The sequence below is a fragment of the Dermochelys coriacea genome, chromosome 14 (assembly GCF_009764565.3).
Source record: "Dermochelys coriacea isolate rDerCor1 chromosome 14, rDerCor1.pri.v4, whole genome shotgun sequence".
NCBI classification, from domain to species: domain Eukaryota; kingdom Metazoa; phylum Chordata; order Testudines; family Dermochelyidae; genus Dermochelys; species Dermochelys coriacea.
In genome coordinates this window covers 19,579,317-19,593,533 of record NC_050081.1, presented here as the reverse complement: position 1 = coordinate 19,593,533, position 14,217 = coordinate 19,579,317, and the positions used below count along the sequence as shown (strand labels likewise).

Sequence of the window (14,217 nt, the reverse complement as noted above, 5' to 3'; positions counted from 1 at the left end):
CTGACGGACACCCTCACATAGTGTCCTTCCTCCAAAATAGTCCCCAATTACTCAGACCCTACCCCAAAAGCTAAAATCAAGTCAGATGGATGGGATTCCAAAAATCATTAAAGTTGCTGAGAAGGCCTATGACCTGCAGAGCTACCCCCGAGATCTCCGAAAGATAATTTTGTAAGCAAACTACTTGAACACTAACTAGTTAGAGTGCTTGGAAGACAAACTGCTATAATACTGCTAAATAAACTTGTATTATGGTGTAGTTAAGCACCCACAATAAGAACTTACTATATGGATACTGTTTTACATTATTGTTACCCCACTCTCATACCTGCACATAATGAAAATATATCCTACATTTTCAAAGACTGACAGGAAACTCAACAGGGCATTACAATCCCAGAGAAGCAGGAAATACTTGCCTGCCTACCCCACCCTTCACTAGGAAGTACATTCTCAGACCTTTAAAACCAGGGAAAAGATTGCCAATGCCAATATTCTTCTTCACCACATTTTTCAAAAGATGAACACAATTCTCCTCTATGAGGCTGACAGAGAAATATTTTAATAGCTCTCATATCCATCTAAGATATCACTGCTTTATTGGTGAGGATGCTAGCCTCAGACTTGGGAGATATAGGTTCAACCCCCTGTTCTACCACAGATGTACTGTGTTTCTCTGGGCAACTCATTTGGTCTCCCCGTGCTCTCAGTTTCATGCATCCGTAATATGGGATCACAGTACTGCCCACCTCACAGGCATGTTGTGAGAAAACATATATTAAAGATTGTTAGGCGATCAGATACTAAAATAAGGAGGCCATGTATGTACCTAAGATACAACGGTAGTATTTTTCTGAAAAAAAAAAAAAAAAAAAAAAAAAAAGAAAAAAAAGAAAAAAAAAGAAAATCCATGTTCAGCCATGATCCAATTAAATAAATATTCTTAGGTAGTTTGTAATTATCTAAAATGCTTCTTGTTCCATAAATGAGAGACTTCACTTATATTTCCAACTCTCCTAGTTCCTAAACATAGCTAACATTTATTGGAGCATGCATATGCCTAGTGACCTGGCCTGTTTATTAACAATCATTTGTCCAGCATTTTCCATTTCAAAGCACTGGAGTAATATTAATTCATACATTCATCTCCATATAGATGAAGATTATAAGACTGTTCCAAAGTATTGTATACCTATCTAATACTAGACCATAAGGAAATTTTAATAATGATCAACCAATTTACGCAATATTTCTGACATACTAAAAGGCCATAAAACAAGTATTCCATAGAAAGTTTCACTTACCCATGATATATCAGTCTCACAAAGTCAATCTCAGATCCTTGCTGCTTTCTAAACCAAATTTAAGTTCTGTTGCCAGAATAAGATGCCAGCTTGAATGTACTTGAATTTATCCGCTTCATCGATTTTGTAATTTGCTCCGTTTTTCCAAACAACATTCTTCTGAATCACAAGAGGAATCACTTTCAGAAACTCTAGTTTGTTAATCTGTCAAAAGCAAAGTAGGAAAAGTTAACAAAGTTACAAAAAAGAATAGTGGAAAATAAGATTCATGCAAACACATGCTTCATGCCTTACGTACTTCACCATATTAGCGGGGGCTTTGGACACACCATGCAATGCCATTGTAATGTCCTAGGCTCTCAGTGTCCCCTGCACACATTAAAAATACATTTTTAAAGAAAGTTAGATAACTAAAATATGGACCAAATTAAACTATTCAGTAACACTGTTGTGGATAATTGAAACCTAAAGAAAGAGTAATGGACAAGCATACCTATTTGAGGCTCCTTTGATCTCAACTGTGAATGCCTCAGTTACTGTTGGTATTGCAGTAAAAGAAATCAGTAGAGTCGACTGATGGTGTTGTTGCCTCGAGGAACACGGCACTATTTTAGATAGGTTAACATGTCACTTTGTATGTAATATCATTCCAAAACAGGCAACAATGAAACATTTGTCTTTTGAGCAAAGGTAACTGCACGCACAAAAACCGCATTAGTCTGCAGGCTGCATTCTGCTACAAGTATCAAAATTTACTGACAATTTCACTGTAAAATACCTGAGACACTATATTTTCTTGTTATACCAGTGAGCTTTACATACAATTATGGAAGGCAGCAAACAGAGATGCAGGTTTGCTGTGTGTGCCCCTTGAGGTTTTCAACTTTCCCACAACATACTTCAGGTTTTCCCCTCATCTGGACCATCCAAAAACATTCAAGTTGTTTTTAAACAAGGGATAAGAGCATGAATGGTATGGGTTTCTAATAAGCAAGATTAAAAGTGATAATAAACTGCTGCAAAATAATATATTCAGATATAAAACATGCAAAAATAACAGCGTCACTAACGTGTCATCGGTCTCTGTTGAACAGCCATCAGGCAAATCCCGCTCTTCTTTCACAGTTATGATTCTCACATCTTCGGGTCCAGAACAAGTAGATTCTTTAGACAACTGGTCATCATTGTCATACCTGTATCACAGAAATATACATAATTAATTAATATTGCTTACGTCTACATTTATTCTCTTCAAGCATTCTGAAGGAATACATTTAACTTTGAAATATCATTAAAATTCTAAATTCTATAAATATCATTAAAAGTTCTAAAATCTATAGATAATGGGAAGACCAGCACCTCTTTTGTGCACATTCTGAAGTTTCCAATTTTATTAAAATGGACTGCCGATTTTACTGTACAAAAACCTTCTAAACTTTAATTAAAAAGATTCTCCTGTGATCTTTTTAAGCACAAATTAAACTTTGTTTATACCAATCATGTAAAAATAGAGAATGTCACTAACGTTCCATCCGCTGCTATTAAAGAAGTGTCATCTGGCAACTCGCTTTCCCCTTTCACTGTAATTCTTCTCACATCTTCAGGCAGAGAACAGATTGATACTTTTGACAATGGGTCATAGTTGTCATATCTGTATTACAAAAATACATTTGGTATTAAATTAACTTTGAGAATAGTCTTTGGCTCATTTAATTGTAATAAAATGTGGTGATATTTTACTTACAAATCTAGTAAAAATCCTGCAACTTCTGCATCATTTCTGAAATCCAATTTTTCCTTAAGTGTCAACCATCTATCAATATGGTTTCCCACATAGATTCTTGTTTTTCCTCTTCTTCTATCGAGACTTTGTTTCCTCTTTTTCTTTTCCAAGCAGGACAGTACAGGAGGTCTACCACACCTCTTTGCTGGCAACGACATTGTAAGCTTACAAAACCGAGAAATAATAGTAAAAATGCAGTTCATGGCATTTATGCAGATGTCAGTGATCCAAGTCATTGCTGTAAACGCTAATTTCAAACACTGCAATATTTATACACATACACAGGACCAAATATACCAATTAAATCAGCTTACACACAGTTCAGGCTCTAGGAGAACCAAGGTTCTCCTGGAGCCTGACCAGAGAGCTGCTGAGCACCTCCATCTCCTATTGACTTTAAACAAGGATTCAGCACCTCTCTGGGGAGCACATACATAACTGAACATAGATCACAATATACACCATAAGCAACATCCATGCACGCATACGTGTAAGTAGCTGATTTTCAAAAAAATTTGCTTTCTTGTATTTTCCCCCCATCTAAGAAAAAAAAAAAATCAACTGCTAAATTTTTTAACCCCTGTGTATCCGGCACCCTCCACTCCCCTTTAGTTCTCTCCCTTCTCGGGGCTCTCCTTACTCCTGCAGCTCCTCCCTGCTCGGAGCAACTCCTAACCTCCACTTTCCCCCTCGTCTGCCCCATTTTGCAGCTCTTCTTCCCATGGCGCGGCTCGCTCCCTCGCGGGATGCAGGAGCCTTCTGCCTTGGGCTGCCCCGCGCGGGCGCCGTCCTTAGCCTCGTCTGTCGCTCTCACCGCGAGGGCAGGTGAGATCCCAGCCTCTGCCGGCGGCGCCGGAGCGGCCGCTGCCCCTGCCCCGCGGTGCGACTCAGCCCGGGCAGTGCCAGCGGGACGGACCCGTGCGGGACGCGATGTGCCCCGGGGCCCCTCTCCGCCCCCCGCACACGGCGCTGCTTCCCCATCGCCCCGCTCCCCCCTCGGAATCCTCTCACCACCTCCCCCCCCCATCCCTTCCGGGCACCTGGCGGGGTAGGGTCCCGTCTCCCAGCCGCGCCGCGCCGCGCCCCGCCCCGCCCCGCCCCGCCAGGCCGCTCACTCGCTCACCAGCGGGTAGTCACGGCGCCGGAGCCGCCGCCGGCGGCAGCAACAGCAGGTGCGCGCGGCCCAGAGCGACGAGGTCGCGCGCGCGACCCGCCGAACCGAGATAAACACGGGACACGTGACCGCCCAGTCCTGTCGCAGGCGGATGACGCACACTTGGGGCGGGGAGGGGAAGAGCCACGCCGCGCTTACCGTCTCGCATTTCAGGCGAGCAGCAGCCGCTGACCAAGCTTCTCTGCGGGCCGCGCGGACCCCGGGCAGCCCGCCGGCAGGACGTGGAGGCTCATCGCGGAGAAGCGCTGCAGACACAGAGATGGGGAGCGTAAACTGAAGTGCCCCACTCACAGCTCCCTGCTCCGCACCACTCTATCTCCCCAGCCAGGCTAGTGTCATTCATCCTCCGGCTCGCCCACGCCTGAGTATTTGTCACGCTGTTCAATGCCACACACTAGCAGCAGTGACTAGAAAAAAGGTCACGAAAGGAACTCACCAGACACTTGGGCTGTTCCGCTTGTGGAAGAGGGTAAATGGGTTACTGGTATAAGCACATATCAGATTCATAAAACCCAGAGAGTCCACAATACTATTTTGTGGTAAAAAGTTGTGATTTTGCAGTGCCACTATCCGATAAAGTGCCAGCCCTACCATCTAAATTATGAGCAAGTGTGGTCATTTTTGTTGATCCACTGCAGAAAAATGAATACATTTCACTGCTGCTTCCAAAATAAAACTTAAGTGATTAACTTAATTAAAAGTTTGAGATATTATTCTTTTATTTATAGTCAATATAAGTTTTACATAATATCTTCTACGTGGATATAAAACAAGTCCATTCTATACAACATTCCTCTTGCAATCAATATTATTGCTACTGATACTGCAGTAGTACCTACAGCCCAAATAGGGATCCAGGCCCCATTGTGCTAGCACTGCACAGACACACAACAAAAAGGTGGTTGTTGCCATGAAGAGTAAGCCATTGTATGTTTGTTTTCTTCTATTACTTAAGGGCTAAATGAGCGGAAGCTGCATTTTTGGCATTGAACTTCTGTAAACATGGTTATCTGTATGCGCGCGCGCGCACACACACACACTTACTTTTCAAGCACTGACTTTGGATCACATCACCTACAAGAACTTAATTCTGTCGTATGCCAGAAGAGTTCTGGCCAATCTAAAGGAAGAGTTCTCACACTGTACTCTAAATGGCAAATATTCAGACTTATTTGATGTATGTTAAGAGATAAGCATGGCTGTCTGCAAGGGAAATTGGTAAGTGCCAATTCATAATGAAAACAGTGACTACTCACAGTCTTATTAATTAGGTCGAACCTAAAACCAGAATGAAAACAAATCACAAAGTAGGAGCTTCTGAGTTGGATGACTGGTGGAAAGTCTGATCTATTCAAAGCAAGAATGAATTGCTTTGAGATAAAGACTGACAGCCATGAACTAGTGACCAAAGTTGACATGGAATTGATAAACCTGACTTAAAGGTTAGAAGTAGGTTTTTAGAAGTCCAACAGCTTAATTAAAATAAAATTAAAAAAAAAAAAAGCCTGCAAAACCAAACTGAATTGTCTGAGTAGTAAGAGCTCACCTAGCCTTCACAGCCTAGAGTGTCCTGAAGAACATGAAACAGTACGATTTCTTAAATCTGCTATTAAAAAGTAGGAGATATGTACAATAGATGATCAAATGGGTATGAAATAGACAAATACTTGCTACAAAGGCTCTGAAAACAACATGACTGTAGTTACAAGGTTATCATTCAAACAAGTAAAGAGTGAATAGTGGAAGGTGCTTAGATTTAAAGGAAGTCCTGAAGAATGCTAAATATTCATATCCCAGGAATGCCAGCCCCAGGAACCAGAAGAGAACTTAAAACATTGAGACAATATAATTTTAATATTCATTTAATAAGAACATTTAGTAAATACTTTACAAACAATATAAAATATACTGCTCTTCAAAGTACCAATTCATACTATGCACCAAGGAAATACCTTCTGTATTCAATAATTTTACCTTTCTGAAAGGTCAGATTCAGAGCCAATAGTAGAATCTTCACCTGAATACCAGGAAACCTCATTGTATGAATGCTGACTTATCTGTTAAAAGGGAAATATTCAAATTAATCAAATTAGGAAAAAATCAGAAATAGAAGATTCAGGAATAATAATTTTGAATAGAAAACTCGTATTTAAAAAGGTAGGCCTATGTTCTTGGGATACATTACTGTATATCCAGGAGACTGGACACCATGAAATTACAGTAATTTCTTAGGCTCTTTAGTATCCCGTGCACATATTAAAAGTACATTTTTAGAAAGATCACTAAAATATGTACCAATTAATTATCAATTCTTATGGATAACTGAACCTAAAGAAAGAAAGGGATAATCATACCTACCGGAGCTTTTCTTGGTCTCTACTGTCAAGATGTGAATAGCTTTGGTGGAAGTCTACCGAGTCGACTGGCTAAATTATATTGTTACCTCCATGAGCGCCACACTATTTTAGACTGATGTTATAACATTTTATAAGAATCATTAAAAGTAGACACAAATGGATACAAATTAAATGTAAGCTGAGCAAAATGAACTGCACACAGCTATACCACTGGTCAGCACAATGTTTGCTGGATTGACTATCCAACATTTACTCACTCAATCTCAAAACTAGAGGACTTGACTGTGGCTCTAAATACATTGGAAATATTTTCAATGCAGACTTCATTAACTAGCAGAATCACATATGCTTTAAAACTGACAGTTACCTTAAGACAGAGGTGGACAAACTACAGCCCGCGGGACCCTCCTGCCTGGCCCCTGAGCTCCTGGCTCGGGAGGCTTGCCCCCTGCCCCTCCCCTACTATTCCCCCACCCCCGCAGCCTCAGCTCACTGCACCACCAGTGCAATGCTCTGGGCAGGGGGGCTGCGAGCTCCTGGGGCAGCGCAGCTGCAGAGCCTGGCTGACCCGGTGCTCTGTGCTGCATGGCGGCATGGCTGTAGTGCCGCCAGCCACTGGTGCTTTAGGCAGCGCGGTAAGGGGGCATGGGAGCTTGAGGGGGTGGTCAGGGGCCGGAGGTGTGGATAAGGATTGGGGCCGTCAGAGGGCGGTTGAATGGGGGCAGAGGTCCCGGGAGGGCAGTCAGGAAGGGGGGGGGGGGTTAGATGGGGCGGCAGGGGGAAGTCAGGGGCAGGGGTTCCGGGGATGGTCAGGGAAGAGGGAGAAGGGATGGTTGAATGGGCAGAGGTCCCAGGGGGGCAGTCAGAAATGAGAAGGGTTGGATGGGGCGGTGGGGAGCAGCCAGGGGTGGAGGGTCCAGGGGCCATCAGGGGACAGGGACCAGGGGGTGGTGGAGGGGTTAGGAGTCCCAGGGGGGCCTTTGGGGGTGAGAAGCGGGGGGGGTGGAATAGGGTTCAGGGACCAAGTCACGCCTGGCTCTTTGGGGAGGCACAACTTCCCCTAACCGTCCCTTCATACAATAGAAACCTGATGTGGCCCTCACGCCAAAAAGTTTGCCAAGCCCGTCTTAAGGGATTGTAGAGTCCCTCATTGGAGTGCACACATTAAGTGTCATAATGCACACTTAAAAAGACATCGGTAGTACATGATGGAATGTTAGTAAGTGGTGTCTGGCCATTCCATCTCTTTCACAGTTACTTTATATATTTGGATACGACTGTCGCATGTATGTTAAAAAAGACTATGGCTGTTAAAGAAAAAGTTTTATACTCGTTTCTGTAGGTGCCCTGAACAAATATATTTAATGTGTTTGTTTACGTAAGCTTCACAATATGGAATGGATTTTGTAAACCAGCAAAATTGCTCTGTGCACCTTTAAATTGTTGCTTAAATGACTGAAGTCCTTCCCTCCCTCCCTCCCATTCCCCCGCACTCCCACTTGATCTCTCCAAAACATATTTCTGAAGTCAAGAAAAAGAGGTGCAGAGAACATTTCAGTTTGTAATAAGGAATGTTAAAGGACCAATATCAGATTCAAAATGATATTTTTAGAGATACTAAGTTTCTTCATCTGTGTTACTGAGAACCACTTACATTACTAAAACCGGAAAGATTTAAAAGACCACGTTATTTTTTTTACTGTATGCAATTTATTTTGTTTAGTTTACTCAGCATACCTAACCAAATAGATTAGTTAGTTTGAATTTCCAGCTCTTGTGTCCTTATGCAAAGCTTCAGTGTCCGGGTTGCAAACACAGCAAGGTACTGTTTCAATTAAAACAGTTGTTTGGACTTAATCTTCCCAGTCTATTTATTCACTTTTAATAATAGTGATTTTACAACTTTTTGTTGTGTGTTCATGTCATGTATCCTTACATTTTGTCACTGAAGTAACTGATTCTAGCGCTTTAAAATATTTAGCGTGTGTATACACACGCCACCTCTATATGCATACATTATAAATACAGCAGCAGCTGCCATTCAGAATTGGATTTTCAAGATCAACAGCTCTGAGTGGCTTACAGCAGCAACCACTCCATGCACGGCACTGCTGGGAAGACAAGAGTTTGGATGCTCACTTCTTCTCACCCCAGAGACAGCGGAATCCAACTGAGCACACTAGATGCAGCAACACTCCCCGCAACCTGTGGTCCACACCAACAGCCATACAGGGAGGAATTTCAAAAGACAATATTGGCTAACAGCAGCAGCTACTCCAATAGCAGCACTTCACTGTACTTGCACTCTTCTAAATCCACTCTGTCCTTCTGATGTCAATATCACACTGAAAATCGCAGAACTCAACACAACTGACTCTTCATTGTTACCTGTCTTAAATCTCAGAGTAGCAGCCGTGTTAGTCTGTATTCGCAAAAAAGAAAAGGAGTACTTGTGGCACCTTAGAGACTAACAAATTTATTAGACCATGAGCTGTAGCTCACGAAAGCTTATGCTCTAATAAATTTGTTAGTCTCTAAGGTGCCACAAGTACTCCTTTTCTTTTTGTCTTAAATCTGTTAATCATTAATTGATTTTGCTTTGCTTCATTGCTCTGCTGCACAAAGTATCCCTGTCAACCACCTGATCCTTAACTTCCTGTGAGTATAAATAAATATTTCGAAATACAGAACTGAAATATCAAGACATCTAACTCCACAAATCTATGTAGCCAATTAACCTTACTTTGATAACCCTCATCCTGCTTTCTCTCCCAGTCTCCAACATTTTTATGCTCACTTGTTACATATGTCTAATTGTCACAAACTAAGCTCCCTGCAGCAAGGAGAGTGACTTTTTTATTTTGCGAAAAAGTCTAACATGCTTTCAGGAATATATAAACATATACATATTTGTTTATAACTGAAAAATTAATTATGTTTAATCCATTCGTTTTAAACTTTTGAAATAAGCAGCATCATTTGCATTGTCGTAACTGTTGTGCTCTGCATTGCTGCTTGAGAGAGACTTAGTTTTAATTTTTAAACCAACTTTCTCACTATACAGACCAGAAGTGATAGGGCATACTGTGAGGAGGGAACACATTCAATGATTGCAGGCTCTATAGCACCTCACATGGTTCTATTTTAATTATTTTGGCCAAATGAGAAGCAGTACTGATGTGCTCCTTGACTTAAAAGATAGCAGTGTTGATGTGTTTCAGGAGTAGCAGCCGTGTTAGTCTGTATCCGCAAAAAGAAAAGGAGTACTTGTGGCACCTTAGAGACTAACAAATTTATTTGAACATAAGCTTTCATGAGCTACAGCTCACTTCATCGGATGCATTTGGTGGAAAAAAGTGTTGATGTGTTCACTGACTCTAGACCAGGAAAGAAGTCTACTTTTGAGTATGTAACAAGTTTTAAGAGACACGACAGAGCATCTCTTGAAACATTGAGTGAAAAGATTATATACAACTGCTTCAGGTTCTTTCCAGTTTGATTGCACCACAGCTTCTTTTTGACATGAGTCATTTAAAAGCTGTTACACTATTGTCTGGAAATTTTCAGCTAATAAACCAAATTCAATTTGGATTACTAGGGAAGTCAGATTTCAGTTTAAATTGGAGAAGTAATATGCATTTCTAACATAGAAAAAATATTTAATATAAAATCCAGTCTCCAGTGGTTTAAGGAAGCAACACCATCCAATAAAACAGAGCAATAAAATTAGCTACTTCTTGCTTTCAATAAATTGCAAGATACCAGACTGAAAAACAACAGTCTTGCGAGAATCCAAGAAAAGCAGGCGTCTCAATAGTCAAGTTAACTCGTTTCCTTTTTAGAACATTGGTTGTAACTAGGAGATAACAAAACCTGGCCCTTCCAGTTATTTTGGATACCAGCAAATATTTTAAAAATATTTTTACTTCATTACAAATTTCAAAATGTAGGGGGAAAAAAAAAATGTATCACTAACTTTTCATCACTCTGTACTGAAGAGGAGTCATCCTGCAATTGCCTCTCTTCTTTCACAGTTCTGATTCCCCTACTTTGTGGTAAAGAACAGGCTGATTCTGCAGTCAGTTGGTCCTCACTGTCACATCTATATTACAGAAGGTTTGATATTAGTAAAATATTTAAGAAAGCTTAATGTTAATTTTATAATTGCTGTCTTTTAAAGTCCCATGGCTTGAAAAATGTCCTCACAATGCCTACTCAACCATTAACTCAAGCTGCTGCCTGAGGTGAGATACTCGGGTTGCCAAACGCCCTGCCAAAATCATGCATATTTTATGTCTATTGACCCATCTTCAAGCCACCTAATGAAATACATCATCATTACCCCATCCCACCCACCAACCCATGCTCTGCTTCTCTTCTGCTGCCTCTGCTCCTCTTCTGGAAATATGGATAGCCTTTGGCCTCCCGGGTCCTGCTTTCCTCGTAGGCCCTCTGCTACTCACTCCATCCCCTTCTCTTAAAGGAGCAGCAGTTCAGAGACTGTTCTGCAACCCACTCTCCCCATCTCTAGTTCTATTAAAATAGCAGTGGCTCAGAGTGCATTCTACCCGTCGTTCCCCCACCCCAGCATATGGAAAAAGCATCACTGGCTCTAACTACTCTTCTTCTTGTCTCTCCCTCACATCCTGAAAGAGAAATAGTGGCACTTGCTCCCAGCCTCTCCATCTCTAACAGAGCCAACAGCACCATGGGCTCAGTTCCACCCATTCATTCAGGCAGATGTTTAACTTACATTAAACAGATTTATTAAAACCCTGGAGAGTAAAACACAGTATTTAAGAAGGGGACTCTGACAGGCAGATCAATGGGATTGGTGTGAACACCATAAAAAAAGGGACATCTTTTAAAAGAATATACATTCTCCTTATTAGGATACGCTAGAGCATAAAATGCCATAAATCTGATATAAGAAAATAAAGCAAAATTAATTTAAGAGAAGGCTAGAAGACTTGTATTCTACATCTTATTTTTATGAATATCAATTTCATAAAATAAGGTAGTATCACTAACATTCCAACAATCTCTGCTGAAGAGGAGTCATCATGTAAATCTCTTTTTTCTTTCGCAGTTACAATTCTCGTATCTTCAGGTAAGGAGACTACTGCTTCTTTAAGTAATGGATCTTCATTGTCATAGCTACAAGAATTAAAAGGATGCTAATTACATTCAAGCAGCACCCAAAACATGGTAGACACTGCACAGCCATGAGATCACACAGTCCACATCCCAAGACCTTACTGTCTAAAAACACAAAGACACAGGGTGGAGGTAAAAAAATACAACCAATCAAGCAGAGTGGTCAGGGTGATGACTATCAAATGTCTAATTAGAGAAGGTGGGTCAGGTAATATCTTTTGTTGGACCAACTTCTATTGGTGAGAGAGGCAAACTTTTGAGTCACACAGAGCTCCTTTTACTTCCTCCCCTTCACCATCTGTCCCTGTTCAGCCTTCCATTCAACAAAACCCATCCTTCTCCACCCCTCTTCTTCACAAACTCTGCTGAGTGCAACCGGATCCACAGCATAAGGAGATAAAAGAAAAAAAAAAAGGAACTAGCCAATCATGAAATGCCTTACCTTAGATAACTGTGGTTCTTTGAGATATGTTGTCCATGTGGATTCCACTCTTGGCACACATGGACTGCATGCACGCAAGATCAGATTATTTGGCGAGCCATGTCTATTTGGGCCATGTCTGCATCCTAGATGCCATCATACCCCACCCACCCACAAAGGGAAGAATGGGCCCAACCATCCCTCAGTTTCTTTGCCAATACTGAATTCCAGAGGAGTAGGATTTTGTGGTAACAGGGAATGAGGGTGGATCATGGAATCTACATGGACAACCTCTTGACGTTAGTGTAAAGTAACTTCTTTCTGGTTCGAGTGACTGAACAAGATTCCACTCTGTGACTAACAAGCTTCTCTTTGCTTGGAGATGTGTAGGAGTCCAACTTAAACAATAACTGCAGAACAGCACTACCAAAGCAAGGATACAATCTGGACGCCTCTACCAAAGGGAAGCATCCTGTAAAAGTGTGGGTCAAGCAACACGTAGCTGCCCTAGAAGATTTCAGAAATACAGACAATCTTCAAGCAGGCTGCCTAAACTCTGGTGCAACAAGCTCTCTAATATGGCTGGATGTAATGGACCTAATCTGCCTAAATCATAACACGTCCTTATACAGTTGGAGACCCACTTAGATAATTTCCAAGAGGATATTTGACCTAATATTGCAGTCACCTTTTCAAAGGCCACTAACAGTGAGGTATGTTTCTGATTGGTTTTGTCCTGACAATACACGCAGACAGTTAACTTACTACATCGAGTGTGTAAAGTTTAGTTTCCCTGGGGGCTGAATGAGGCTTGCAAAAGAAAACTGGGAGATGAATGAATTGTTTTACATGGAATTTCTAAACAAATTTAAGCAGGAACTTGGGATGAGGCCTGAGATTGACTCTGTCCTTATAAAACACTGTATAATGTGGACCTGCCATGAGGGCCTGAATCTCTCCAACCCTGTAAGCTGATGTAACAGCCAGTAAAAAAGCAAATTTTATAGATAAATGGTAGAGGGAACAGGTTACTAAGGGCTCAAAGCAGGGAACTCACCAACTCTGCCAATATTATACTGAGGTCCCAAGAGGGATGGGGAAAAAACATGAGTAAAGCCCTGAAGGAACCGTACCACTGTATTGCTGCTAGACAGACCCTTATGATACTGACAGAAAGCTCAGATTGTTTCAGGACTAACAAAGAATCCAATATTGCTGAGATGTTCTCAGGACAGAAAGCTGGTGCTGAGATGCTCAAAAAGCAAACCTCTCCCACTAGGTTTTTTAAGTTAGTCCAGCTGAGGCTTTTCGGCTTTGGAGCACAATGTTCTGAACTTCAGCTGAAAAGCTTCTTTTGGTGGGTTTCTACCAGCCAGTTTCTACCACTGGTCTGCAAAACTAAGGAAGATGGGGCTGCCCTTAAGTATTTAATTAAAAAGGTTTTTTGTGCCAATGACAAAAGACTAATACTAACTATATAATAATTAACTATCTTAAAGACACACACATTATACTAGTGAAATGTGCAGAGAAGCAAGTGGAAACTGCAGGGGTTCAGTCTTTTGTGACATGGGCGGTAAGAAGGAACTGAGAGCTAGTTGGACTCACTCTGCCTTTTATGTCCTCAGTGAGGGGGCACAAGGATATCTAGTGAGTTGGTACAGCCTCAATAGACACTGCTGGCCAAAAGAATATGATATTGCATACCTGGGACATATGCACAGCACGAATGGAATCCATGTGGACAATCACTCAAAGAAGAATCCTAATATTCAACATGGCATAAGGTTAACCGTTGAGTACAGCAAGAATGAGTGTTTATTAGTGATCTGGAAAAAAGGCAGTGAGTAATGATATGGCTGAATTTACAGATGACACAACATTATTCGGGTTAGTGAAGACTAAACTATTAGGGCCTTCAAAGAGACCTAATAAAGTTAGTTGAATGGGAAACACAATGGCGGATGGAATTCAGTGTTGCCAAATGCAAAATAATGCCCATTGGAATGAATAATTGAGAA

The 14,217-nt window shown here is 41.4% G+C and overlaps 1 protein-coding gene across 5 annotated transcripts in view; it reads right to left on the bottom strand.

Annotated features, from left to right (window-relative positions):
- LOC119843220 overlaps nucleotides 1-14,217 on the bottom strand; it is a 51,327-nt gene that overhangs the window by 31,903 nt on the left and 5,207 nt on the right. Inside the window, exons 3-10 of one of the 5 annotated variants that reach the window (XR_006275723.1) lie at nucleotides 11,650-11,775; nucleotides 10,595-10,720; nucleotides 6,236-6,318; nucleotides 4,400-4,506; nucleotides 3,049-3,251; nucleotides 2,830-2,955; nucleotides 2,375-2,497; nucleotides 1,305-1,909 (exon numbers count right to left, since the gene is read on the bottom strand). Coding sequence is in view for 1 of the 5 variants with exons in the window: in XM_043497430.1 (XP_043353365.1) it covers nucleotides 2,375-2,497; nucleotides 2,830-2,955; nucleotides 3,049-3,251; nucleotides 4,400-4,506; nucleotides 6,236-6,299 (623 nt within the window). In the remaining 4 variants the exon portion in view is untranslated. Of the gene's footprint in view, nucleotides 1-1,304; nucleotides 2,498-2,829; nucleotides 2,956-3,048; nucleotides 3,252-4,399; nucleotides 4,507-6,235; nucleotides 6,319-10,594; nucleotides 10,721-11,649; nucleotides 11,776-14,217 lie in introns of all 5 variants that reach the window. The other 4 variants (XR_006275725.1, XR_006275724.1, XR_006275722.1 and 1 more) reach the window with 4 other exon arrangements.